Source organism: Ascidia mentula, chromosome 5 (assembly GCF_947561715.1).
Source record: "Ascidia mentula chromosome 5, kaAscMent1.1, whole genome shotgun sequence".
Lineage (NCBI taxonomy): Eukaryota > Metazoa > Chordata > Ascidiacea > Phlebobranchia > Ascidiidae > Ascidia > Ascidia mentula.
In genome coordinates this window covers 9,628,887-9,654,422 of record NC_138570.1, presented here as the reverse complement: position 1 = coordinate 9,654,422, position 25,536 = coordinate 9,628,887, and the positions used below count along the sequence as shown (strand labels likewise).

The 25,536-nt window shown below is 38.1% G+C and overlaps 6 protein-coding genes across 6 annotated transcripts; 3 read left to right on the top strand and 3 right to left on the bottom strand.

Annotated features, from left to right (window-relative positions):
• The first annotated feature begins 1,266 nt into the window (after positions 1-1,266).
• On the top strand, positions 1,267-3,044 carry LOC145904074 (uncharacterized). The gene is made up of 3 exons (XM_082992304.1): positions 1,267-1,487; positions 1,543-1,731; positions 1,798-3,044. Exons 1-3 carry the CDS (start codon positions 1,333-1,335, stop codon positions 2,339-2,341), a joined length of 888 nt encoding a protein of 295 aa, XP_082848430.1. The 5' UTR covers positions 1,267-1,332; the 3' UTR covers positions 2,342-3,044.
• A 49-nt stretch (positions 3,045-3,093) lies between these two features.
• LOC145904073 (lipid droplet-associated hydrolase-like) lies at positions 3,094-4,525 on the top strand. The gene is made up of 3 exons (XM_082992302.1): positions 3,094-3,717; positions 3,790-3,885; positions 4,176-4,525. Exons 1-3 carry the CDS (start codon positions 3,115-3,117, stop codon positions 4,392-4,394), a joined length of 918 nt encoding a protein of 305 aa, XP_082848428.1. The 5' UTR covers positions 3,094-3,114; the 3' UTR covers positions 4,395-4,525.
• Positions 4,526-4,583: 58 nt separating this feature from the next.
• LOC145904072 (carnitine O-palmitoyltransferase 1, liver isoform-like) lies at positions 4,584-8,991 on the bottom strand. Its single transcript, XM_082992301.1, has 16 exons — positions 8,744-8,991; positions 8,571-8,607; positions 8,390-8,499; positions 8,214-8,330; positions 7,902-7,978; positions 7,712-7,842; positions 7,479-7,618; positions 7,211-7,403; positions 6,995-7,093; positions 6,717-6,851; positions 6,270-6,446; positions 5,998-6,158; positions 5,676-5,742; positions 5,428-5,607; positions 5,203-5,359; positions 4,584-5,144 (listed from the first exon to the last, which is right to left on the bottom strand). Exons 1-16 carry the CDS (start codon positions 8,965-8,967, stop codon positions 4,987-4,989), a joined length of 2,163 nt encoding a protein of 720 aa, XP_082848427.1. The 5' UTR covers positions 8,968-8,991; the 3' UTR covers positions 4,584-4,986.
• Positions 8,992-9,354: 363 nt separating this feature from the next.
• LOC145902565 (magnesium transporter MRS2 homolog, mitochondrial-like) lies at positions 9,355-13,062 on the bottom strand. The gene is made up of 12 exons (XM_082990587.1): positions 12,948-13,062; positions 12,778-12,848; positions 12,677-12,713; positions 12,472-12,584; positions 12,175-12,372; positions 11,986-12,116; positions 11,656-11,772; positions 11,318-11,492; positions 10,773-10,855; positions 10,598-10,715; positions 10,331-10,450; positions 9,355-10,068 (listed from the first exon to the last, which is right to left on the bottom strand). Exons 1-12 carry the CDS (start codon positions 13,024-13,026, stop codon positions 9,685-9,687), a joined length of 1,626 nt encoding a protein of 541 aa, XP_082846713.1. The 5' UTR covers positions 13,027-13,062; the 3' UTR covers positions 9,355-9,684.
• Positions 13,063-14,140: 1,078 nt separating this feature from the next.
• LOC145903308 (tetraspanin-9-like) lies at positions 14,141-18,722 on the top strand. Its single transcript, XM_082991386.1, has 7 exons — positions 14,141-14,765; positions 14,833-14,971; positions 15,347-15,399; positions 15,963-16,106; positions 16,548-16,649; positions 17,160-17,246; positions 17,700-18,722. Exons 1-7 carry the CDS (start codon positions 14,715-14,717, stop codon positions 17,943-17,945), a joined length of 822 nt encoding a protein of 273 aa, XP_082847512.1. The 5' UTR covers positions 14,141-14,714; the 3' UTR covers positions 17,946-18,722.
• On the bottom strand, positions 18,585-20,614 carry LOC145903310 (CD82 antigen-like). Its single transcript, XM_082991387.1, has 7 exons — positions 20,474-20,614; positions 20,146-20,284; positions 19,544-19,596; positions 19,331-19,474; positions 19,133-19,234; positions 18,962-19,048; positions 18,585-18,725 (listed from the first exon to the last, which is right to left on the bottom strand). Exons 1-7 carry the CDS (start codon positions 20,522-20,524, stop codon positions 18,612-18,614), a joined length of 690 nt encoding a protein of 229 aa, XP_082847513.1. The 5' UTR covers positions 20,525-20,614; the 3' UTR covers positions 18,585-18,611.
• Between the last annotated feature and the right edge of the window lie 4,922 nt (positions 20,615-25,536).

Genomic DNA, 25,536 nt, shown 5'->3' with positions numbered 1-25,536 from the left:
GTGAAATTCGGCCAAATTCGGCCAAATATCTGCCTTACGGCCAAACGATTTTTTCGCGGCCAGGCCGATTTTCAAACGGCCAAATTTCTGGAATTTGGCCGTGAAGACGGCCAAATGGCAACCCTGGTCTGACTATTTTCATTTCATGTCAATCAACATGAAATAGAAATCACGTGCTTTTATATTTGTGACGTACTACTAAATAAATCACATGCACCGTTACCAAATTAAAAAACAACGGTGAAAAAGTTAAAAACAGGGCCTCTATAAAAATTACAGACATAATAAATTATGCAATATCAGTAGGCCAAATAAGTACAGTTTCATTTATAAAACAAATCACATGTGCATATCAGTGGACAAAACTAGTGATGCACCGAAACAGCAATTTTTTTATTCGGCCGAAACCGAGTATTCGGCAAAAGTTGCCGAACAAATTCGGCCGAATAAACCGAAACTAATGTTGGTGTCCATCTCTTTAAAATCGAAATAAATTGAAACAAAACATGTGCTGGATCAGATCCTATCATACATTCTTTTATTGGCACTTAAAGAATGCTGTACCAACTTCTTAAGTTTCGATGACAATTAACAACTAAAACACACTAGTACAGTTTGAACAATGATTCTAAACTTTGCGTATCATTGTAGCATGCAGTAAAAAAGTTGCAAAAATATTTTCGGCAAACCGAACTTTCGGTGCATCCCTAGACAAAACCGCGGGCCTAGTCAGGGGGAGAAATTACACAGCACAAAATAACAAATGTCCGGTTAAGTAACTTCATGTAAATCTCCAGAGCACTAACACAAAAATGCCTAAATAATATAAAGTTTTGATTTTTTTTTGAAAAAAACAAAACTAAAATTAAACAAATTATTAATCCCAGCGAGGACAATAACTTGTTTTTATAACGTCATAATATTTTGTATTGAGAACGTCCTTCGCTGTTTGCAAAATGCCATTATGCAAATTATACAGCTGCACTGACCCGGGACTGGGGCGTAGTACAAAATATAACACTGCCGTATATCTGACTCATGGCATGTCTGTAACGAAGGGCCGAAGGGGCTTTTAGTAACGCTGATGCACTCCATGTTCACGGCTGATTTACGTTTCTGTTGGCAGTTCGCCTTGTTTACGTTTGCGAATTAGGCAACGGTATTGTTAACTTGGTTTTTGTGTCAATCGTATCGATTGTGTTTAAGAAATCTTCAAAAATTACTAATTGAACGGTATGCCACACAGTATGTTTTGGATTTAGTGTTGCAGCTGCAGTTGGAAACATATGATTGTAGGGTTTTTGTCATGCTTGTTTGTACGAAAGTGTTGGAATGAAGCTTAATGACAAACATCTAGCTTACTATGCCTCCTGTGATGATTCACCTGACAAGGATGGCTGGCTTTGGAAGAAAGGTGAACTCAACACAAGTTATCAAAAAAGATGGTGCATTCTTCGTGGAAACCTCTTTTTCTACTTTGATAAAAGGTACACATTCATCGTTATTTAAAAATTGGGCCTAATGTAGATGCTTTTTTCACAGACATGACAAAGACCCTATTGGCGTGATCATCTTGGAAAATTGCTCTGTCCAACTGGCAGAAGGTGGAGACTCCCCATTTACATTTTCCATTCAGTTTGCAGGAGAGGGCACAAGAATATACAAGCTGACTGCAGAAAGTGATGATGAGTGTATGGCGTGGGTGAAAGCATTGTCCAACTGTAGTTTTAGGTAAACCAAACTCATGGACTTAAAAAATTATGTTTTCAGGAGAATTAAAATGTTCACTTGTTACAGGCATTTGGAAGTAATGGTGGAAGCTTTACAAAAAGAATTTGAAATTTTGAAAGGCAAACATAGCAACAATGGTGCAAAAAGTCTAAGTATCAGACATTCAAATCCTACATTGCCCATGTCTTTTTTGGATAATCACTTCTCATCAAACTACAAATCAAACTCTGTTAACAATTTGGCAGACCTCACCAATGAGGACCCACAGGACAGTGACAGTTTTTTAAGTTTCAGTGCAAGCAATGAAGACATTAGCAGCGTTTCACCAAAACTGTCCAGATCCCATTCTTCACATGAACTATCTTTTAAGTCTGGTAAAATGGACCACCTAAAACCTAAGAGCAAAGGTCTTAAAAAACTAAGTCCCCGTCTAATTAGGAAAAACAAACACAAACACAAAGACCAAGAAAGCCTTCCAACTTCTGTTAGCAAAATATCAAATGGGAAGTTGGATGATGTCTTGGATGAGAATTTTCATGTATTCCTTGAAATGCACTGCCAGCTGTATAAACAAATTAAAGTATTCTGTGAAATTGAGTCAGCTGTCTAATCATGATTTGCATGCTGCTTCAATCTCCCAACAACTTCCTTGCTCTGTGGTGCCAGGAAGTTTGCTAACATGACGTGTTTTTTTTTGTTATATAGACTGTTTTCTGCATACTTGTTGAAATAGCCTTTTGCAATTTTCAAGTGCAAATCAGCAATTGTAATAAGCATGGTGCCTTATTTAAGTAGAATGTAAATGCGATATATACTATATGTTACACTTGTATTGATATTCATTGTGTGTCTGCTATAGTACCAGTAAAAGTAAAAACGAACTTTTAGCCGTTACTGTATTACCTTGTTAGTGATATTAACTTAACTTCATGTAAGTTTGGATTAGTACACTACATGCAAGCAAGGAGGCATGAAAAGAGCCAAGTAATTTGTTTATAAATCATAGATCATCCTCAAAATACATACAAAACACAATTCTCAGGACTTGTGACAACCTATGTTATGTACCATTACATGGCATAGACTCGTGAAACATAATGTTGGAAAATCAGGTTCAATGTTGTTTGTAATATTCTGTTTGTTCATTTATTGCATTTCATGTGATGACATGTTATTTGACATTGTGTTAGTGGCATGGAATTAGACAATAATTGATTGGCAACCATTGAGTCCAAAGTTCACTTGCCACATTTGTAAAAATGGTGGATTGTGCAAATATTACATATCTTGATTACTGCATGTCGCTTTTTATACTTGTATGTCATATGTCAACCATTCTTCATTCCAATATACTTTCAATATGTTACAGTTTGTAGAAAAAATATGTCTGTCACTTGTAATTATTATTGGAAAAGCCAAGCTGGCATTGCCACTCAGTACATGAAATGCTCAAATGGAAGTTCTGCAAGATCACTTACGGGAAAGCAATGGCCAAGGCTGTACGTAATTATTCCTGGGAATCCTGGATGCATTCAGTTTTATGAAAAGTTTGCTGAGGAACTGTGTCACTTAACAAACACGCCAGTTTGGGGCATCAGCCATGCAGGGCATGCAAGATGTGGAAGTGGAATGCAGCATCCAAGCATGGATGATTGTGGTTTACAGCAGCAAATTGTGCATAAAACCAAATTTCTTGTAGAGGAAGTAATACCTGCAGCAGAGCAAGTCTTCCTGATAGGGCATTCGATAGGGACATACATCATTTTGCAGATGATGGAAAGCCTGTCTGAATACAAGGAACTGTCTGTGAAAGGAATTTTGTTAATGCCAACATTTGAAAAACTTATACAGACACCAAACGGGCTAAAAATAACACATTTGGTAGATAATAGAAACTGGTTTGTGCCTTTAGTTTTCACAGCCCTTCATGTTGTGAAGTTGATACCTAATGTAGTGTTGGATTGCATTATCCCATTTTTTGCCAAGGTAGGTTTAGATTGATGAACTTCTGATTTCATTGATGTAGAAGGTGTATTGAGGTTTCTTTGTTTTTTGCAGACAAAAGAAAAGTTTGTTTTTGACACCATAAAGCAGAATGTCACAACAGACGTCATTCGCTGTGCACTTCTCATGGGTCTGCAAGAAATGATTCAGGTGTGATATGAAGATGGTTTGTAAGAAAACTCATGTCTTATTTGGCTTTTTTTGTTCAATTCTATGAACTAATCTTGAATAAAATTTAGTTGTATGTTTACCAATATAAATTAACGGAGCCTGACAACACTTGGTTTTTAGCAGTGGCTCGGACATGTTGTGTTCCACTTTGGTTTGTTCTTAGTGAGGTTCCTAATGGGTGGCAGTGACTGTATAATCCTTACTCTTAAGTCTTCATCTGGCTTTCTTGTGGGCAAGATTCTCATTTACACATGTACTCTTGTATTTAGGTTGATAAACGACCAGATCAAATCCTGGAAAAACATTTCGACAACCTTGTGTTCTATTATGGTACTATTGATGACTGGTGCCCTCTTTCATATTATGAAGGTTTAGTGGAAACTTTTGGCAAACGGAAAAATGTGCACTTGTGTCAACAAAAGATTCCACATGCTTTTGTTTTGTCAAAAAGTATTGAAATGGCCCATATTGTTGCTTCTTTCAATTGACGTTGCATACTTAAATCAGTAGAGTGAAATTATTGTGCAATATTTGCCTGATTTTAATTTTTATGCTTTACAAAATTGGAAGTTTATTACAGGTTTCCTTGCCAATTAGATTTAATGTTTTTCAAGTTCCTACCTGTGTAATTTTTTTAGGCCTTTGGGTCTCACTGTATTAAACAATTTCTTTAATTTATGGTTTTTACTATGGAATTGCAGTTTTTATTGTTTGAATAAAATACAAGAACATTTTATTATGAATGGTCAGCAACAAACTGGATCTGCTAAAATAAATGCATAAGAAAATTTTGTTATCTTTCGCAAGTTAATTTCATTCATGATTAATAACAAAATATTGGTAACAGAGTCAAATATCCAGTCATAAAAATACAAGATAAAATAACATACAATAGTCTATAGAGGTTATTTGCATAATGTCACCATGACATTCATTTAAGCGCCATAATGCTGCTATTATATTAAATCCATCACTACTTGCATACCGGGTTACATACTGTATACAAATCAGAAAAAGTACAAATAATATTTTGGATTTTAAGGTCAGTAGTTTCGACACCACCATCGTACACCTTTTATTTTACGATTTGTGTGCACTGCCATTGGCCACTCCATTTTGTTGTTTTGCATTCGATTCAAGCAAAAACTTGATGTCATCCACAGCTTTTTGCAAACCCGCAGCAAACTTGTCTGAACCAGTGTCCGGGCAACTTTTGAAGCTTGTTATAAGACATGACACTAAACAAACACCAATTTTGTTTTCGCACCAAATTAATATTAAAAACAGCAATCTTACCATCATTTTCAGTCATGAAGTAAGCAACACCATAGCCATCGGGTCTTTGTGGACCAAACCCACCACCAACTGGGTCATATGGAGTTATTTTACCAATAATAGGATCATATCGAAGAGGAGACTGAGAAGTTGACAAGTCATCGGCTTCATAGAAAGGCTTAAATGCAAACATAAGTTGAAAAACAGGTTATAAAAACTGTGTGTTGATTAAATGGGAAATTCTACCTTGAGGGTAAACAGTTTAGGAACTGCACCAGTAAATTTTCCTGCAAGATAGAGACCCAACAAATGTCTGTCAACTGCTTTTCCATTCATGGCATCAAACTTGTATTGAGTTTGATGAACAATTGCCTTTTTCAGGTAGTCCACCTTCTTAGCAATGGGGATAGTTGGGTCATCAAATGTCTAAAATCAAACCATGCTGATAAATAAAACTGCTTTGAAAACAACTGCAATTCGTGTGACAAGATTACCTTAGTAAAGGCAACTGAATGTTCCGATACAGGCCTGATTGTCTCTGTTCTTGCTTCATTAAACAACCTACACACCAAAAGAAAAATGATACTTTTTTAGGGTAGGAGTAAAATCTGTACTTTAGCAATAAAGAAACTTCAATAGCATGCACAGGGATAGAAGTAGTCATTTTAAAAAGGGGTACAATTAACAGAGGTTAAAAAATATGTTTCTTTGAGATAAAAACTTTTTAAGTTTGTTCCAATTTTACTAGAAACTGTCTCTGGTAATAACACACACACACACACACAAATTCTAAAATGATGAGTAAAAGTTACATGCCTTGTAGCAGCTGTTTCATATGTTTTGGGAGTTTTATTGTGAAACCGGTAGTAGGTTAATTGTAGTGCCATCTGCATGTAACCATCTGGACTTACACGAAGCTTCTTGATGAAGCTTTTTCCTTTGTCCAAAAAATATACAAAGGCATCAAGATCTCCAGACTACAAAATATGTCAAATAAAAACAGGTGTGCATTTTTGAGCAAGAAAGAAAAAGATTAGGGAATTAATTGTCACTTTATTTATAATGAATATGTAAATGTGGGAGCTCACCAGTTTATCCCAATCACACCGAATTTCATCAATATCCTCCTTAAATTCTTCCAATTCCCACTTTAGAAGCTGTGGCTGAGGAATAACCTTGTGTTGTGGTTTGTCTCGGTGTGTGGCATTCGCAGAGGAGTCGTATTTTGCATGATACAAACCATACTCCCACATTCTGCCAGACAACTGTAAGTAGTAACCACTTAATTTGTCTCTGCACTCATGTACACAAAATAACAAGCAACTAGTGGTTTGGTTTGACAAGATATGTACACAAATAAAATGGGAAACCCAGATCATCGAAGATGGCATTTACAATAAGATAGTTCCTACAAGCAGCAGTTGGTGACAAACATATAGAATGGAACCATGCTATCTAACTGTTCTATTCATTTTTGTTGTAGTATTTGCTTTAAAAATGTAAAAATGCAAAAAAGTGTAAATAATGCAGCTTACTGTTGCCTCTGCTGTTGTGTGTTCAACATTGTAACCCATTGCACCATTTGCTTCAGTGACAAAATTCAAGGACTTGTCAAACCAACGATCAAATCCGTTGCCAGTCAAAAAAAGTTTAAACTCTTCACTTTGATTCTGTAAGTAAATTTACATCGCAAACAAAACACACATGGTAATAACAACAAAACTATTGCTTGCTTTGCTATTTGCGAAAAATAATAAAAATAAACAAATTGTTTAACTGTTTTGTGTCTACATAGTTCATTTATATAACTTACAGCTGGACTACTTTCACCCAAACTCAAACAAAGTGCAGCACTTTCAACAGCTTCCAAACTTTCTGCATTTAGTTGTTTTTTTAACATCCTCTTACGGATCTGCAAACATAGGATCAATAAAAAAATTACATGTTAAACCAAAAACAAACTGTTGAAATACAAAAACTTTGAACAATCAAATCTCAACATGGATACACTTCATTGCATTCTTCTTACTTGAGCCCATCGGGTACGGTTTGCTGTTGTAAAAATGCTTGGATTCACAACACTGTTGTTTGATTTGTCCTCAACAGTTTGTGCATCCTCCATGAGTTTTTCCAGTTGGTTTTGGATTTCACGAGGTGTCAAGATGGTTTCCTTGCCATTCACATCAGTTGCATACAATGGCAACTTGTACATTGATCCCTTCCTGGATAGATGTACAAACTCAATGCATTTTTTTTTAGGATTCTGTTAAGTTATCTTGTGGTGTAACTGGTTTTACCTGAAAACAACAATGTGTTTGGAGTTGGGATAAGTTTTTAATTCATCAATTTCCTCTCCTGGTATCCTGGTGGTAGAACAAATATACTTGTACCGCTCACAACAAATTGGTACAATATTTTGTATCATCATGGTCAGCAGCTGCATGTAACACATAAAATAATTTCCAGTTTTAAGCAAGACCAATAAAACTCAAAATAATCGTTTTGACTTTAGGTATAAGCTGTTACATACACTTCCTGCAGCAATTTTTTCCTTGTATTCCATGAACCCAAACATAATGTTGGCAGCCTGAGAAACTTGCTTAACAGATGGGTCATTATACTTGAAATGCTTTTCTCCGCTGCAGCTGAAATTGGAATGAACTAAAACAAGAAAAATTTATTTAAATTTTCATTTGTCACAATTTACAAAAAATTCTTACCTGGAAGTGGTCCTCTTCCAGCTAGATAAACATACTTATCCCACAGTTCTTTCAACCAATTTCTTTCAGATTTGTATCTATTGCAAAAAATAGACATGTTAACAGAATGCTAAACTTGGTAAGTAAATGTTTTCAAAATTTTTTCTTGATATGTATTTTAATTTAAACTCCTGAATCAAAAAATTAAAATTGAATATTATTTGTTAATTATTAACTAAAGTTTTTATGTTAAAAGTAAACTTTGTATAGGTAAAGACAAACATACCTATATCACTTGTTTACTATGTCAAAAATATGCTAATGCAAACAAACCTCTGCTCTAATACTTTTTGGAGTCTGGGACCTTCGTTTTGTTGAAAGTCACTCATGGCTTGCTCAACTAGAGAATATTCCTCATCGTTTAGCATGGGTTTAACCATTTTTAAAGTTCTAAAAATTAAAGTCAAATATTAATGTAATGATCAGCATTGTAAACATAAACAAAAAACCTTTCACAAGTGTCATTCAATTTTGGTAGGGGATACTTTGGAAGGTAATTCTGGAAGGAATATAACAAGTTTTTCTTTGGTACCAGGGCTGAAAGTAGTAAACCCCATGCCTGGAAAACATGATAAAATTCTGGTAAGTTTGGTATTTTTTCTTTGGAAATTTAAATAGGAATTTAAATACCTTGGTCTTCCAGCTTCTGTGGTTGTACATCCAGTCCCTACAAAATGCAGTTTATTGTTATTTTTCGGCACACCAGAAACCCACGTACGTTCCTAGCATAGCATGTGCGCTAAACAAACACTGAACCACAACCTGACAGTACAACGTATCAAGTTGGTTTCTGTAAAACTTACCTGTATGTCAAAAGTTTGCGTATGATTTCCCATCTCATCCACTCCCCTGCTGCATATGCTGACGTTCCAAGCGCAAATGCAGCGACCGGTATTGCGTATTTTTCGTCTATTGGCAACACTTGTAAAACATCGCCTGGAACGCAATTTGCCACACTTTTTTCAAACAAGGCAGCAACGGCTGCACCTACTACTCCAGCCAACAAAAATTTGCTGAAACCGGCCATAGCTGATTAATATTACCGCTAACTTACAACCTAAATGAAATACTAGTTGTTGAAATGCTGTCAAACATACTTTCATAGTGGTGACTAAAATAGCCATCATACATTTTAAATAAATTCCTAGCATGCCTCTGCTTCTCATGAGGGTTTGTCGCATGGTCCACGCCCGCGGCAAGCGATTTGAACTACACAACCAGTCTGCTCGTTTATCTGTCTGGCATTCTACGCACCCAGTACAAAGTCTAATGGGCTTCGGAAACTGCCGAGAGCATTTAAACGTGCGACCGCACGGTTATAGAACGAGCATATGTCGCGCGTATATTCAAACAAGCAAATGGAAAACTGGTTTATTCACCAAATCATTTCGCAACGGCGAAAAAGAAAATGATGCGCGAAGGAAGGTACAAAGGTCATTACAATTCGGTTACAATGGGAAAGCTGGGTAGAGAGCAAAGTACGCGCGCTCTTTTGTTTGAACAATAGGCGCACGGGTACTGCGGTTTCCATAAAAAAAATTCTGGGCAATGACATTTAAACTAACCCACATAATCCAGATAGGCCAAATCTATTCAAGTTCAAGACAGAGTGCATTCTGCTCTTTGTGTACGTTTGCTTTTTCAATTGGGTTGTTATATAGAGCTATTTTCATTAACGGCACAGGCTGAACAAAGTGGGTGTATATAGATTTAACCTTACACAAATGGCACAACCTTGCTATGATTATCCAAGGTCATACACGCATGTGGTTACATGTCTGTGTTTGCTCTTGCCGCAAAGCAAATTTGCTGTTGGATCTGGGGTAACGCTCAGCGGGCGCATGCGGAATGACCCTTTGCTAGCGAAGTTGGGTTTATTGGACGACAATGAATGGCTTCGTAAAACTTCGTGAGGTTGCGCATTTCCGTTTATGTCGTATGGCTGCATGTCCGCACCGACAGCGGAATTGTTTGATGAGCCGTTCCATGGGCGTGCACGGGGTGTAAGCGGATTGTAGTTTGCGGGGCGCTTTGTTGACATGCCCTCCCTCTCCTGTGAGAAAGGCAAACTAGTCCCGTTATGTGTGTTTGAGTCTGGTTTCCTGGGATGCTGGTCAACGTCCATGCTCTATAGAAATACGTAAAAATTAACAGTGAAGTCTTTGAACAAATGCCAGTAGTTTAATAGCATGTCAAGCTAGAAATGGCTGATTGTTTTGTCTGCAGCACTGATGTTGGCGGAAGCAAATTACCTTATTACCCCCAAGCAATCATTTGTTGCCTTCTTATTTTGTTTGTAAATAAACCGCAAATAGCCACGAAACCAAGTATGGTTCATTTGGTTACAACATTCACCACGTGGCCATGAATTAAAAAATAGTTAACCTAACCTGGCTTTGTGACGATGACGAGGCGATTGTGTTTTTTCGCAGCGTCATGAGCAGAGACCTCCAAACAACGCCAGCACCGCCAAACATTACGGCAGAAACCGCCCAAAAAGCGAGTGGATTCTGAAACAAAATTTCAAATGTTAAGGCAATCAAATAAAGTTTTTGGCATGTGTCTAAATTGTGCTCATTACAAATTAAGTTTTAGTAGAGCACTTAAGCAGTCTTTGAAATGACTTCTTTGTCATACTTTTAATAAATAACTTTTACCTCTTCCCACGACGATTCCAGGTTCATTCCAAACGCCATACCCAGCATTCCGAAAACTGTGCAAGAAAACATTCCCATCGTCAACTGTAGCTCGAGACGCAGAAGCATATTTCGGTGACTGCGAAGGAAATTGAGAACTAGAATTTAAGTGATATGCATACGTAGCCTATTTTACCTGTCCAGGTTGATAAGGATTGCTGTGTTTGAATTTTCGATCGCTTCTTTAATTTCGCCGACTTTATTGGATATTTCCTCAGCCTAGAAAAGTGTTATTGGCTATATTTAGACGTAGGAGGTCGGGTTATTTGCAAGCTCAGCTGTACGGGACCGAGACGTCTCAAAAATGATAACTCGTATTTTGTGGGCATGCAGCGCAGGTTGGGAAGGAGATTAAGCTTACCACTTGTGTTTGTCTCAGTTTAGAGGACTAGATTGGGCCAGCCGGTTAAGTCAGCCACAAACACATTTTTCAATCTATCATGTCTCTCATGCAGTTAGGTGACTAAGGTCGGTCCTGTCCGCTAAGTAACGGGGTATATCGACTATTTCACATTGGTATCAAACAATCCGTTCGGTATCAAACTACGTACAAACAGCTTACATTACGTATCAATATTAAGTAAATAACATTTACATGCTTTCTGATTTAGGAAAATAAACTGTGAGATTCCGATTTTGTGAATTTGGATAAAGGGAGAAGTGGCACATGAAGCTACTTACATCTCGCAAAAAGGAATCAAGCAAAGTTTCCATTTCATCCTGAAGATTAATCTTGTATTTGTGGTCGATGCGACGAGGCATTCTTACAAATTTTCTTTGTTCCATTTTTTCCGAGTCTTCCTTGCCAACCGTCGTATTTTCATAAGGGTTAAAGATAAAAGCATCATATAATGTCCTGGGACACAAAAAATATGAGTGCAGACCTCATTTTGTGTGGTTTGTTACTTTGTCTAAATAACATGATGCAATTAACTGAATGTAGTTTTCCTAGCATTGCCGCAACAGACAATGTCAAAGAACTGCCTTAAGTTGTGTTATGTTTTTGACATGGCAATTACCTTCCACCTTCTCCCACATCGATGCTGATGCACAGGTTACGTATGTCCTCATCATATTCCAATATTTCTTCCAATAAGTCACAAAACTCGCGAACTGAAGTTGCAAATGTATTCAACCTATAATCAACAGTGTGTTTTTTTTTAATATCAATTAAGTTAGAATTAAACTGCTTTATGCTTTATACCATAAAATGGAAACGCTTATGTCCAGGTTGAAATCTGTCAGCTTTAAGCTTTGACAAATATTATCTTTCTGATGTCAACTATGGTAACTAATTAGGGGTCTTGTAAAAATATTAATCTCCACCATTGTTCTGAAGCTTTATATACCTTGCACTGTTTTGAAGAAGAACATGAATTAATGATCTGTCCACAACAAGCGTTGTGGGGTCAGTTAAAACCTTTAATAGTTTGTTTATTCCAGGTTCTGTGGTCTCAAGTGTCTGCTTGAAATTTGATATCTACACACAACATATCAAGTAATGACCTTATTATGATAAACAACAATTGGACTCATACAATATGCATAAATATAGCTTCAATTGCTCTGTATTCTAAAGGCAAGTTGCTTGTGTACAACATAGACCCTGTCAGTAGTATCGGTAATTTGTCCCAAAATTTTGCAATATCACTGTATTGGGTAGTGTGTGGTTTTGAGCTTGAAAATGGCGGATCAATAAGTAGGACAGCATCTGTACATATGATGGCCTTTAGTTTCTGAAAAGCATAAAATTTACTATCAACATTGATTAGTTTTATGTTACTGATTAACAAAGGTGAACATTAAAAAAATATTTCAGTTAAAACATTTCGCACCTCAAATCTAATAATTATCTTTTTGTTGCGGACTGCCAACATGTTGGTGTGTTGGAACCGAAGATCTCGAACTGTGAGCCCAAGGTCATGATACAGAACAGTTTTGGACACCTCTAAAGGAAGATAAATAAATTGTCATAACAAACCACAAATTAGGAATTATATTTGCTGATTAAAAATTTATAAACGAAACAAAATATCTTACCATAAGCACTGCGGCATCCATTTGATGTTACACAGAACTGAACACAAATAAAAATTTATTTCAAATTGTGTATTGATACTCTTTGTTTCACAGCTACTTACCACTTGGAACTTTGGGACTTTCTGTGAAAGACCAACGTTGCCTGCATTCGAACTCTGCCATCTGAGGGCCACTAAACGGTTAAGAGAACAATTTTGTTGCAGGGTAAAATTAAAACACAACCAAACAAATGCAAATTTTGATTTTATTTACAAGAACAATCTGTACATACCTTGATAGAAATTGCGTGAAGGTTTATAAGGACCAAATGCCACAACATGTGTTACAAATCGTTTCAAAGCGATTTCCATTTTACAATCATGTTTTCCTCTTTTCCCCGCGGTCTTGTCATAGGGAAAGGCCCTTTTCCATGCGCATCACCGCTTTTCTTTTACAAGTTTGCAAATGTTACTTTTGTCATTCCACGAAACTAGCCACGGGTCTACGACGTTCGACACATGTGTGCCGTTATTTGACAATAAAAAAAAACATATTCTGCTCAACAGTGATGCCAGACGTGTTATTTGCGGTTAATTCCAAACGATTTTCTTCTCCTAAACATAAATTTTATTTTTTTGATTGTTGGTACTATTTTCTTTGACAGTTTCTCCTTAAATTTTCCACTAAATGATTTACCGCAGCGCTACACGCGAACCAAAAATCTTTACCTGTAGAATTGTGACGTCAGACCCATTGATGACGCGAAGTCGGAACCAAGGATAAACAGATTTTAGATAGTTATGTATGCTTTCAATGGCGGCGCCATACATGGAAAATATAAATACACCGGGACACGGAGTTTATTGCCAAACTTTCGATCCATATACAGAAAATAATTCGTATGTTAACGGTTAGGTGTGCACAAAGCAATACTTCAGCTTAATTATAAGATAGTTGCACAACCACCTGTTATTTTTGATTATATATTTAAATTATTACACTAAACTATAGCAATTTTATTTGCGCAGATTCCAAGTTTGGCGAAAACTTATAAGCCCCATATTTTCGTTCGTTCTATCTATAGGGTTGCCTTCAGGATTGTATTTCATGATCACAAAACTTACGCTTGAGTTAAGTGACGTTGATTTTTACTCTACCGCAAGACACAGCGTGAAATCATCAATATATTTCTCACTCTTTAACTGAACTGTGTTGTAAAAAAAACAGAAGAAATGATCATCGATGGGTAATTGGTGCACTTCGGCAGTTTATGTTGGCCAAACCCCTTTTTCGGTCACTTTACGTGCTCACTATGCACGGTCATTTACCATGACTTCGCACACCATCGGAGCATGAAAGGAAGGGGAAGCTTGTCAGTAAATCAGTACGATAAATTTAAAGATATCGTGAAAAGACCTTCCAAATCCTCTTAAAACTGTGTGTCGCTTTTGCAGACAGGCACGTTTGCGCAAAAAATAGGAGACAAAGCACAAAAGCGATGTTTGCCAATTCCACACAAGGGGTCGTATATCGAACGACCATAACTCTTTATATCCTGGGGAAATTTCGAGTAATTGACGTCGTTGCAGCAAATACGAAAGGCAATGAAAGCTGTGTGCCAATATCTACGCAGATAAGGCTAAAGTGGCGCCAGGCCACGTATAGTGAAGTCTTGTGAGGTTAGGGTTATAGCCAAATAATTGAACGTTTGGCGGCTGTCCCGCGCCACCAGCTTCATTGTTCGCCAGCACCAATTTGAAAACCTCCCGCTGGTTGAATGTACGAAAAAGTGACGGCTGTTTTGGTTGAACTCTGGCGTGGAAAGGGCAAGGGACGAGCACAGTCAAGCAGCTATTGAAGGCACTAATCCCTTGTAATTGGAAAGTCGAATATTGTGCGAAATTTGCGAACAGCGAGTTTGAGGCCTAGGAGTTTCTATGCGGTTTTAGCCGCGAGTGTAGACAATTGATTACGAGCGGATTCGTTACACAGAAACTGTCGTTAACAAGTAGTTGATGCTGCTAAATTAGGTTTACCTGAGAACTCTACCGAACTGGAAATGAATACTTGTTTAAAATATATTTACGTCGTCTTGAACTTGATCTTGCTGGTAAATTTTAACAGTTTTCTGCAACAAAAGAGGACATTTAACCATAGTTGATTATTTATTGTGACAGGTTGGTGGCATTGCATTGATCGGCTTTTCAATTTGGCTCCAATATGCCTCCGGGACACATGAAGCTCTTGTTTCCCTGAAAGCAAGTTCGGTCGTTATTTATAGTTTGCTGGGAGCGGGTGGTGCGATGGCTGTGTTAGGTAAATCTCAAAAAAATCATGTTATCGAGACTATGCCGAGATTAAGTTGCCAAGTTTTAAACGTAAACATGATTAGCATCTTGGTGTGATATTTTTGAACCGTTGTGATAGCAACGGCTGTATCGACGACTCTTTTGCCCAAAAACCAGTAAATTCCAAAGTATTTGCCTCCCCCAAAGCGGTAAATAAACTTTTCAAAAAGTCGTGTAGACATTTCGAGGCTGTGTTGTTGTAAAAAACCGCACTGAGATTTCAAGCTGGCAAGGAGCACCAAAAGTTGAATGAGTATGTTTTGTGTAAGCGTATTCCATAACATTTGACTCTTCCGTGACGAATGATTCGTAACGTTTTGTTTTTGCTTCTATTGTTTTGCAGGTTTGGTCGGCGCGTTGGGAGCTTGCTACGAGTCCAGATGTTTTCTTGGGACAGTAAGTGTAGCTTCGCACACACCTTTAGTTATTTTAGGTTCTAGGGCTGAGTGTAGCAATTTAGATTGTTGGATAATGATGCGTTTGGATTGTGTACTTAGGTCCAGTATACTTTTTATGACATTCGTTTTTCACAAACAAGAACGATAGAATAGCAAAGTATCCTTTGCTGGACGAACAGCATCTGCGAATTTAAGTATGTAACATGTGCCTGTTGTTGGAAAAAGATGGTTTACAGACTTGCGAAGGCTTTACTTACACGTAAATTGATATGCCACGTTTTGCATTAAACATGTGAAGAGCCGACCTTCCAATCTTTTTTAAGAAACCCCTTTGAAACGTAACAATTAAGACTAGTCTGGTTTTCAATGTACGGAATTTTTAGCATTGACATTGGCGGCATTAGCATAAAATTACCACACATTCACCTGTTGTCGCAATCGATTTAGTTGGTCATCACAACGCTTGGGATATATGAAACTTCCCATAGTTGACTCAAGGAAATAAAGTTGGCCTATAAAGGATTGTGTCACCAGAATCAACATGGTTATATTGTGTTTTAGTATATTTGCATTGTGACGCTGATTCTACTTTTCGAAATCGGGCTCCTCGTTTACAGTCTGGTCAACAGGGACAATCTCAAGGATCAGTTTTTGAGTATTTGGACGGGATTCAGCAACGAAACAAAATACTTAATCCAGGATAGAGTATGAGAATGTTTTGTTTGTTAAACACACCACTATAGAGTTACATTGATAAAATATTCATCGACAGCCTCTCTTTAAAGTGTAGTATTTTTTATACACTTGCACCTTCGCCGGTTTTGTTGTTTCTCGCAAGTCGGGTTTGTGGAGCAACTTAACCCGGGGTGCAATTTACTTCCTGTGGAAAATGCTGAGCAACGTCCGGAGTATACCTTTTCAATAATCTAGTCATTATTCAAAATGTCATTAATCTTATCTTAGTGGTTAATTTTTTTGACAATCGCCCCAAATTTTTGACTTTACCCCCAAATTAGTACATTTTATATGTTTTATACCCGTGAATACACAACAAAATTTATTGGACACTTCAAAAAGGTATTTTCAAGTACCTCCATTTGTAAATTCACCTTGACAGCGCATTTTAACTTTGTGCTCATATTTTAGTTCAGTTGTTGCGGATACAGCAACTCATCTGAGTGGAACGGACAATTCCACGCCTCTTGCATCAATAACAGCGTCCTCGTGAACTCAACAGATCCTTGGAGCGTAAGCAAAACAAACTTGATACATTAAGGCAGGGGTTGCCAAACGTTTGCGCTGGCAACTCTTTAACAGGTTAAAATTTTCTACCGTCCCTCATGTTTGACAGTAATATTTGGACTTTTTATTGCAACAACTGTAATGACTCCCAGGAGGGCGTACTTGGCACAACTAAATGCTGTACTTTGTGTGAAGTTGCCCCATAAAATGTGGCGTGCCACACCCTACAGGACCCCGACCCCAGTTTGGGAACCTTTACATTAGAGCTTTTCTTGTACGTTACGATTATTAAAAGCTCGCTCCGGTACTCTCACTATTGGCATCACGCTATTCTATTGTTACGCCACAGTGAATCGCTGAACAATTGCATTCTGTTTCGGTGTAACGTTTATTGCGTTATTGTGTAAGTGCATTTGCAGGTACGTTAAATTTACGGGCGCCGAAACAGCTGGATGGCTCGCTGCAGCTGTCAAATACGCAAAACTGTTGGTAATAAGCAATACATTTCTGTTATAGGCATCTTGTTACGACAGAATGGCTGAGTGGGTCGACACAAACGTCATAGTCCTCGGTATTATTGCAGGCTTTGTCATCTTGTTTCAAGTAAGTTGCCAACAAAACCTTGTGTTGCTTTTCCATTGCTGTTAATTACTTCCTGCAAATGCCTGTATTTTTTGGGGGGCAGTATATAGTATATCGCAGGGGTGGGCAACCTATTCGGCTCACAGAAATTAACAAAATCTTGTCTAGCAGGCCAACACTGGAGCACGTGTTTCTAACCTTTAGTGATACGCGCTGCAATAATGGCGGTTAGCCAAAAGATTACGAATCATTTCTACCTCCAACTTTATACGATTAAGGTTAAGTTCCGGACAAGTCGAATCCGGAAATTTTCCGAAAATTTTAGTCAGAAATACTAAAAATATTATGATTTAAATTTTTCTGGTAACAATACATTATCTGTAAAAGACTTTTCGACCTTTGAGATGCTGGGCGTGCTCTAAGTTTTGACTGCTTAGTGCTGTCGCATTAGCAATTGTATCCTGATATATGTAGATCATTCAAATTATCGTCGCCGGATGCCTGGTTCATTCTGTCGGAAAAACAAACAAAGTAAACGACGATCGTTCACTGGGAAGATCGCCACGTCGTAGGCGTGACGTTGACAGCGATGACGAAGAAGACCGCAGACGTCATAGGGGGGTTTACCACAATCAAGCGTATGACCGCGAAAGACGTTTTTCGCGTGACAGCTACTACCACGATAAATACGGACGCAGGCATTTGAGATCTGGAACCTAGTAACAAAAAGTTGTTCGTGTCTTTAGTAGTTTCGCATGTTTTTAGATGGCGCTATGACTGTGCTACTTTGATTTCCTATTCACTGTTGTACTTCCGTCTATGAGAATTGTTTGCCTTTTCAATGTGTTTTTTTTTCGCTTTAAGTTCGCTGTTATGTTTCAATTCGTCATACCTTAAAAAAATGATATAAATGCGCCCAAAAAATAATGTACCCACATTGAGCACAAACAATATATCTCGTAGTTTAACATTTAGTCTGCTTTTCCAAATTTATGTTGCAATTGTCCTGTAATATTGGCTCTTCTCACATGACCCAAGCAGTGTTTTTTTCCGATGTCGGCCCATAGTTTTGATTTGTCATGTTTTATTTTGCGCTAGACGTTTACAAAGATTGAATAAAATAGATATGTGCAAACTTATGCCACGTCATAAAGAAAAGCTAAGCATCCAAAAATACATAAAAATGACACTTTTAAATAATGTTTTTAATAAAAGTGGCATTTCTAGATCTTGCAGTTTGTATATGACAGGTCAATACACAGTGGAAGGGTTGGCCACCACATGTATGCTACTACATTCAAAATGGTACAGGTAGTAATGGAAAACCACATATACCAACCACATGAGGTTTCTACACAAAATGTATAAGGTACGGTTTTGGGTCGTTTATGTGTTCAAGCTCATTTCGCTCTCCGTGGGCTCCCGGATAGGCAACTTTTTTTTCGATGTTCTTTGCCGCGACTCGAAGATCAAGAAAACAGTAATGACCACTTGCAACATCTTCAAATGCAAAACGTCACGGTTTCAGTTCAAACACTTTGAGACTAAGAGAGTGTGTTACTTGTCAACATTTCGTACTTCAATGATTTAAAACATCCACGTTGTAAAAGTGCTCGGGTTTTACATTACTTGATGTCAATACTTTTACAAACACATTTAAGGGAAGCCTTTTAAAAGTTTTTGTGTTTTTAACTGTTGAAGTGAATTATTAATAGGAATTGATGAAATGCACTCACTATCAAGAAGAAGAAAAACCCCACAGATAAACCAAATGCCAAGGAATTTTCGTCAACCCATCGCAGGGTTGCTAAGTAACATCCGTTCTGAAAGACATAAATCTTGCAAATGCTAAAAACGCAATTGTAATAAATAATAATGTACAAAGCATCACTAATTATGAAACAAACCTGCCATAGGGTGTCGTTGTTGGGCATTGAACTGTTGAAACACGATTGGTGGAGTGTGGTCTGGTTCCAATCAAGGTGACTTTGAAATCCACAACAGTTAAACTAAGAATACATAAGAATGTGTATGCGGGTTATAAATAATTCCTTTAAATGCTCACGTTTGCACTTGGCATCATTTTGCAGTTAATTACAACTCACCCGGTATTGAATTATATACTTGGTTTCGTCGCTTAGGGAATTCCAAACATTGTTGGTTTCGTTTTTCAAAACGTCTTTATTCACAAGGCCGTAAATGAAGACGACCATCACCATAATCAACACGGACGCGTTGACAACCAAGTACTAAAATTACAAACCTTGATTTTAAGATCTGCTTTTCACTGTTACGGGATTAAATATAACTTTTCTTACAATGCCCAGCAGCCATGGTTTTAGAAATATTCCTCCCAAAAGTCCACATAGGCCTGAATGAACAAATTGATTGTTAAACTTATTCTTGTAATGTTACAAGCACGCAGTTAAAAGCTTCTGCGGACCTTCCCTGCTTTCTTTATTCTGGGCAGGGCCGGTGTTGGGAAAGATGGGGCGTATTACATAAAAAGTTGTGGGGCGCTGTAAATGGCTTATTGACTAAAAAAAACACTACAACTTTCGAAAGTAAAAGTTAGGAATGTGTCCTTTTTTGGTTTCCCTGCTAAACTTTCGGACCCCCTTTTTGGACGTTGAATCAACTACGATCAAAATAAACATGTTTAGAACCTAGCTTTCTTTAGAAAGCTATTATTATGCAGAATTTTGTCAATGTGTTAAAATGTTCTGTGCGTTATGATTAAAATGTCACTAAGTAATTGAACACATTAACTACGTCAATGTCGCCATTTCCATACCATCAGGACCAGAACTGACACGAAATGTTTGTATACGAAAAAGCGTCCGTCTTTCCAACTTAGCTGCCATTAAAGATTAATACAACCGCAATCTTTCCCAGGGTTAAGTGCAAAGCGGTGGTTTACCGATAAACAGAGCAAAGCAACCGACGATCAGCACCACGTAAATAACCACCCGACTTGTGTGCTCGGCAAGCAAGAATTCGTGGATGGGGGAACTGTACTGCAACCAAACCGAAAGGCCAAGCAACAATAACCCGAAAACCTAAACAGAGAATTTGATTTTTATTTCTAAAAAATACTATACTTCGTAATTGCTAATCAACACTGAACTATGCTGGGTTTTGGATGTAGTGACTCAGGCTAAAGAAACCTTGTCTGTTAACACTATTTTTTTTATATCCTATACAGAAAAAAAAACGTTCCTCACCAGCCACATTATATACTTACTTACCAAAAAGAGTACATTGACCACAACAAAAAAATATCTGCTACAAGTATCCATGTCCCCACTAAAGGCCTCACAATGATTTTAACCTACACTATATGGTACAAATCCACAGTACCTTCATTGGACTGTGGGCTGTGCTCTGGCAACTTATGTTGTTATAAAAACTCCCGCTTCGAAAATTAAGCTGCCGTACTCTCATTGCTTTGTTTCGGGGTCACGTGATTGGACACGGCAACAATGGCCTGCGAAACTTGATCTCGCTCTGTGAGTGAAACGTGATTTAAGCGCACAAAGGATTGTTGTTGTGAAATGTTTGGAACAGAGAAATGCATTGGTGAATTACTTTTATTACTTCATAAGAACGCCGTTCGTCACGGGCACAAAAACATCGGTCCAAATTGTGAAATGATGGGTTTAGAACAGACCCAGTCGAATATTTGCAAAATTGTCCAGGTTTTCGGATCAAGCAAAATGTATAAAAACCTCGTGAATATTTCCTTTCTCAATTCCGAGATTTTTTTGTGGCAATTCATGCCATTTAGAATTACATTTTTTTTTTATCTCTGATCCGCAAATTGGAATGTGTGGACTAAAGAATACACGACACCCGTGGCGATAATTGCAAACATGATTCATTCGCCCATGTCGCGAAATGCTTCGCAATGCGACGGTGCTGAATAATTAAAAGTGTGCCGCAAATTTTGCCCCTTCGCCTACGCGGACAAAATGCACGCACGGTAAGACATCAATAATGCATGAGAGCGATAGGTGTCGGAAAAGTTGGTTAGCCGAAGGCAGAGTGTGTCAGGGCCGCTACCCCCAAAATGCACTAAAGGGCAATATTTGTCCCCTTTTTGCCTCATTAATTAGTTTTTTACAACAAAACACTTTCTTGGTTGTAGTCTTGTGCTTACACCAATGTTGCTTGGTGACACGCCAAAAATCGTATGGAAACAAAATGGTATTGTATGGAAAACAGTCATAGTGAAAATGAATTTAAACTTTTCCACCATAGCAGCGTCCAACGAACAATGAAAGTTTACTCACTGTTTAGGACCATAAAAAATATGTGAAGCCACAACAGTATATGGCAAGTTACAAATTGTTTTGCCACTACCCCTCACATTTTCTGTAATAAATACGAGCAAATAGTTTCATGTTTTTGAAAGGTTTAGGTATTATTTTTCACCGCGTCTGCACGAGCCTGATAACTGACTTCCTCGGAGGCTGTGTTTCATTATCCAAATAACCTTCGTGACACAGGCCTGGCCAATCGCATCACTTTCGTCAAGTTGAAGGGATGTTGGTTCATTGATCGACTATCCATCAACGCTGCAGTGAGATTGGGAGTGGTTGGCATAACGCGAACAAGCACCCGAGATGAGCGGTGACGTTTTTCGCGGCTGCGTTAATTAGCCAATGCAGGCGGACAAAGCCTGTGTCTGTCGGTCGTTTATCGAATCACAACTATTATACATGTACAGGCGACATTTGCAGGTTACATAGGTTTGAGTTACAAACGAGTGAATTTACACGAGGGCGTAGTTATATTGTGGTCGACCGCACTGCTCTATCTCGCAAAGCATTAAATATTCATGCAACCTGCAAGTCTCCGATGCGCTTTGAAAACAAAAAGAACGTTGAGCAATGCAGTAATCCTTGCGATCAAGGTTCTGTTCGCAAAAGTCAAAAAGGAAGGAATGGAAAGAAAGGCCACAGCAGCAGCGATTCAGATCTTCCTGACCGCACCACGTTAAATATGCAGATACTTTCGAGTCTTACTTAGTGAGATGGAGCAGTACGCAATGCCAAGTAACCGCTGTAAAATTATATTTAGACATGATTTGTAGAAGGATTACAGTTACAAGCACATGTTTATTCATGTTGCCGATACATTGGAGACATAAAACGCTTCTCGTTTTACATACAGTCAACAATTATAGACAGAGAAAATGAGAAATTGTTAAAAAATGTGGTTAAATAAAAAGTTTGAACAAAAAAACGACTCGAGTGCCGTTGTGTGTCGTTGCCGTTTAACGAATAAAGCAAGGGCAATCGGTTTAACAGCCTTTGATGACCCATATTGATCGAGGTCAAAAAGTACTATTGAAGATCACATGGCCTTTATGAGTGGCCTTGATTGTCCATGATAAGACAGGGAACCTAGAAACGTTTCATCAGCACGCCAATCAATGTTAATTCCGGAAAATAAACCTGCAACATTGCAGTGTTCGGTAATGAAAAATCGATGTGGAAATTCCTCCGCTTTTTGCTAACACAACGTTGGCTAGGGATCTTAAATATCCAGCTTCGTATTTTCTGTCTCGGGAAGACGTTACTCATTGAAATAGATTTATGGAAAAGTCTTCACCAACGGTATTGACAAATGCAAGGCAACTCGTTAAAAACATGCTCTGTTGCCAACATGGTTGCCACGCTAACGGGATTAATTATAATTTTAGGCCGTCGCAGAGCGTCGGCGTGCAATGTTGCTAATGGAAAATGTGCGTTCAATTAATTATGCCTAACTTGGACGTGCACCTCGTTCGGGCATTAAGCAAATAGCTACCCTTAGTTTACGACACCTTGGTCCGCTTTAGCTGTCTTTCAAACGCCAGTTTAGGTGCCCGAATCGAGCCAAGTTCGATATCTCCCTGGTGTTTTGATGCATGATCCCAAAGCAGCCCGGACGCTTATTGATTTATCAAGGTACCACCGGGTATCATCTAGATCAACCTAATCAGAGCCACTTAGCGCAGGGTATGATTCACGTGTTGTTTTAATCTCGGGCTTAGAACCTTGGGATGTTGGTCATGTAAAGGAAGAATGTTGACACTGTATTAGTTCTTAATTAATGCATAGATGCTTGGAAATGGAAAGCAATAAATTTACTTAGTTGCAAAGTATATTGTGACTCTTTGAGCTTTGTTTCAGTGTACAGTCTTCTAAACGTCATGACACTTCTATACACCCACGATAGGAGTTATTACTTCCATTTGACTTTCAAATGATTATTTTTTGTTCATATCGTTAGTAGCGAACATGAATCTGATGATTTTTCAACAAACATGTGCGAACCCTTTTGGATTACCTTGACTTTTTAAGGAGCAGTTGATGATTGGAACAACTTAGAATTTATCACCAACCGAACAAGCATTAAAAAAGGTAAAAATAATTTCACTTGACTCTTTAATAAATTACAACAGCCGGACGCACCTTATACCCATCTGCTTATTTCAGCAAGATATCGTATTCTTGCAAATGATGTTAAGACAGCAACACCAATTGTCTCAAAGAGAGGAAATGTGATATTCGTTCATACATTATAAATATGACTTAAATTAGGCCCAGTCATTTCTAAATGGTTGCTTCTTGAAAATTCTGACGTCAGCCTACTTCATTGAACGCCATTTTGAAGCCGGTTCAATCCGGCATTCCGCAGTTTGGGACATAAATAACATCAGCGAAAAGTGATGGTAATTAGTTTTTTCAGGTGTGAAAAAATACCAGAAAATCACATTCGGAGAACTTTCCACTGGACAAGTTGTCATGTTACCTTCTAAATTTATTTTAAATTTTTTTTTTTTTTTTTTTTGTGCACAAAACTTTCGACAAAGCATCCTTGTTTCGGGTCTCTATCTCCACGTGACGTTCGAAATCAAACTATCTATTTGTCCGCTAGAGGTGCCATTGGACTGAGTTCAACACGTTTTTTGAACAGCGAGTTTGTAAGGGGAAATGGAAGTCGACGTCAAGGCATTTGTGCCTATTTTACAGGGCGACGTTACCGCACGGGTATTATACAAGGTGATTGATTGTGGAAGTAAAAGCATTTATGGTGATTGAATTATTTATACTTTCACCGCAGTCTTGAACGCAAGCTTTGTAATTTTTCGCTTGTTTGCTTTTAAAAGAAATTTGGGGGAAGCGAGCGTGGTTGTAATTACACGCATAACTTGTTACAGATGCTAACTGGGATCTGAAGCGTACTAACGATGCTCATAAAGTTAATTCGTGATTTCAAAGTGGGGGAAGGCTTGATGTGCCAGCTGAGTCTGTCGACAGTGTGTGTTTTCCCTTAGGAGATGACAGTGCGAAGCTCTGTCTCTATTTTAGTGGTGCTAGTCATTGTCAGTAATTCTATGACAAAAGCACTTAAACATAGTTTCAAAAAACGACAAAAAATCAAGAGACAGTGCAACGTATAAACGCATTCAGATTTGTGTTTTACAAAGTTGATTGACAAAATATAGTTCGCCTTGCAGTTGTGCTCTTTAAATAAAATTGCCAAGCTTACCAAAGCAGCATGACTGAATGGTATCAATATGCGTAGTTGCTGTAAATTGCTGATACCGTTTGGTTGCTGTTACATGGAATGAGCACAAAGCCCTAAAGTTGGAATTAGCGCTGACAGAAAAGACAATTTCATTCTAGCGTAGGTACTTTTCCAGCATCGATCAAAATCGTCGTGTTTGTTAAGGAGGTACGCGCGCGCTCAACTGGAACGACTGCAACATTGGGTTTGTGGTCGATCAAACGTGCAGCTGCAACTTAAACACAAAAGAACACTTGTTTTTTTGCCAGCTAGTCGGCATAAAATGCGCTTTTCGAATCATTCTCATCCTAAACCGACACCTGTCATGTTGCTGATGGGGATATTAAAAAGCTAGTTGTTTCCTGTCGGCCACTGTATATACGAGGAAAATTTGATTTATGTATCACTGCCTAAGCTAGTAATTGTTCAGCGTGACGCGTTGCTAAATTCTGTTCAATCGATCTATTGAATATTCGACTAAACAACCCCAGACTGTGGCGCGTGTATGATGAATGAAACACGCAAGCCGCCTTTGTGATAAAGCAACACGCCATGGGATTTCTTGCGTCAGTTCTACCTCGCTATTGAGAAGTGCTGACGGAAATGTATGTGTGGTGATCAAAGCTTGCGTCGGACAACGGCACATCGCAGTCAGTCCAATACCAGCAGCAGCTGGTTATAAATACGATTGTTTTGGCAGTGTTCCGTATACTGTGTTTACCTGCAGTCTTTCCGGTGTACAGAGACAGCA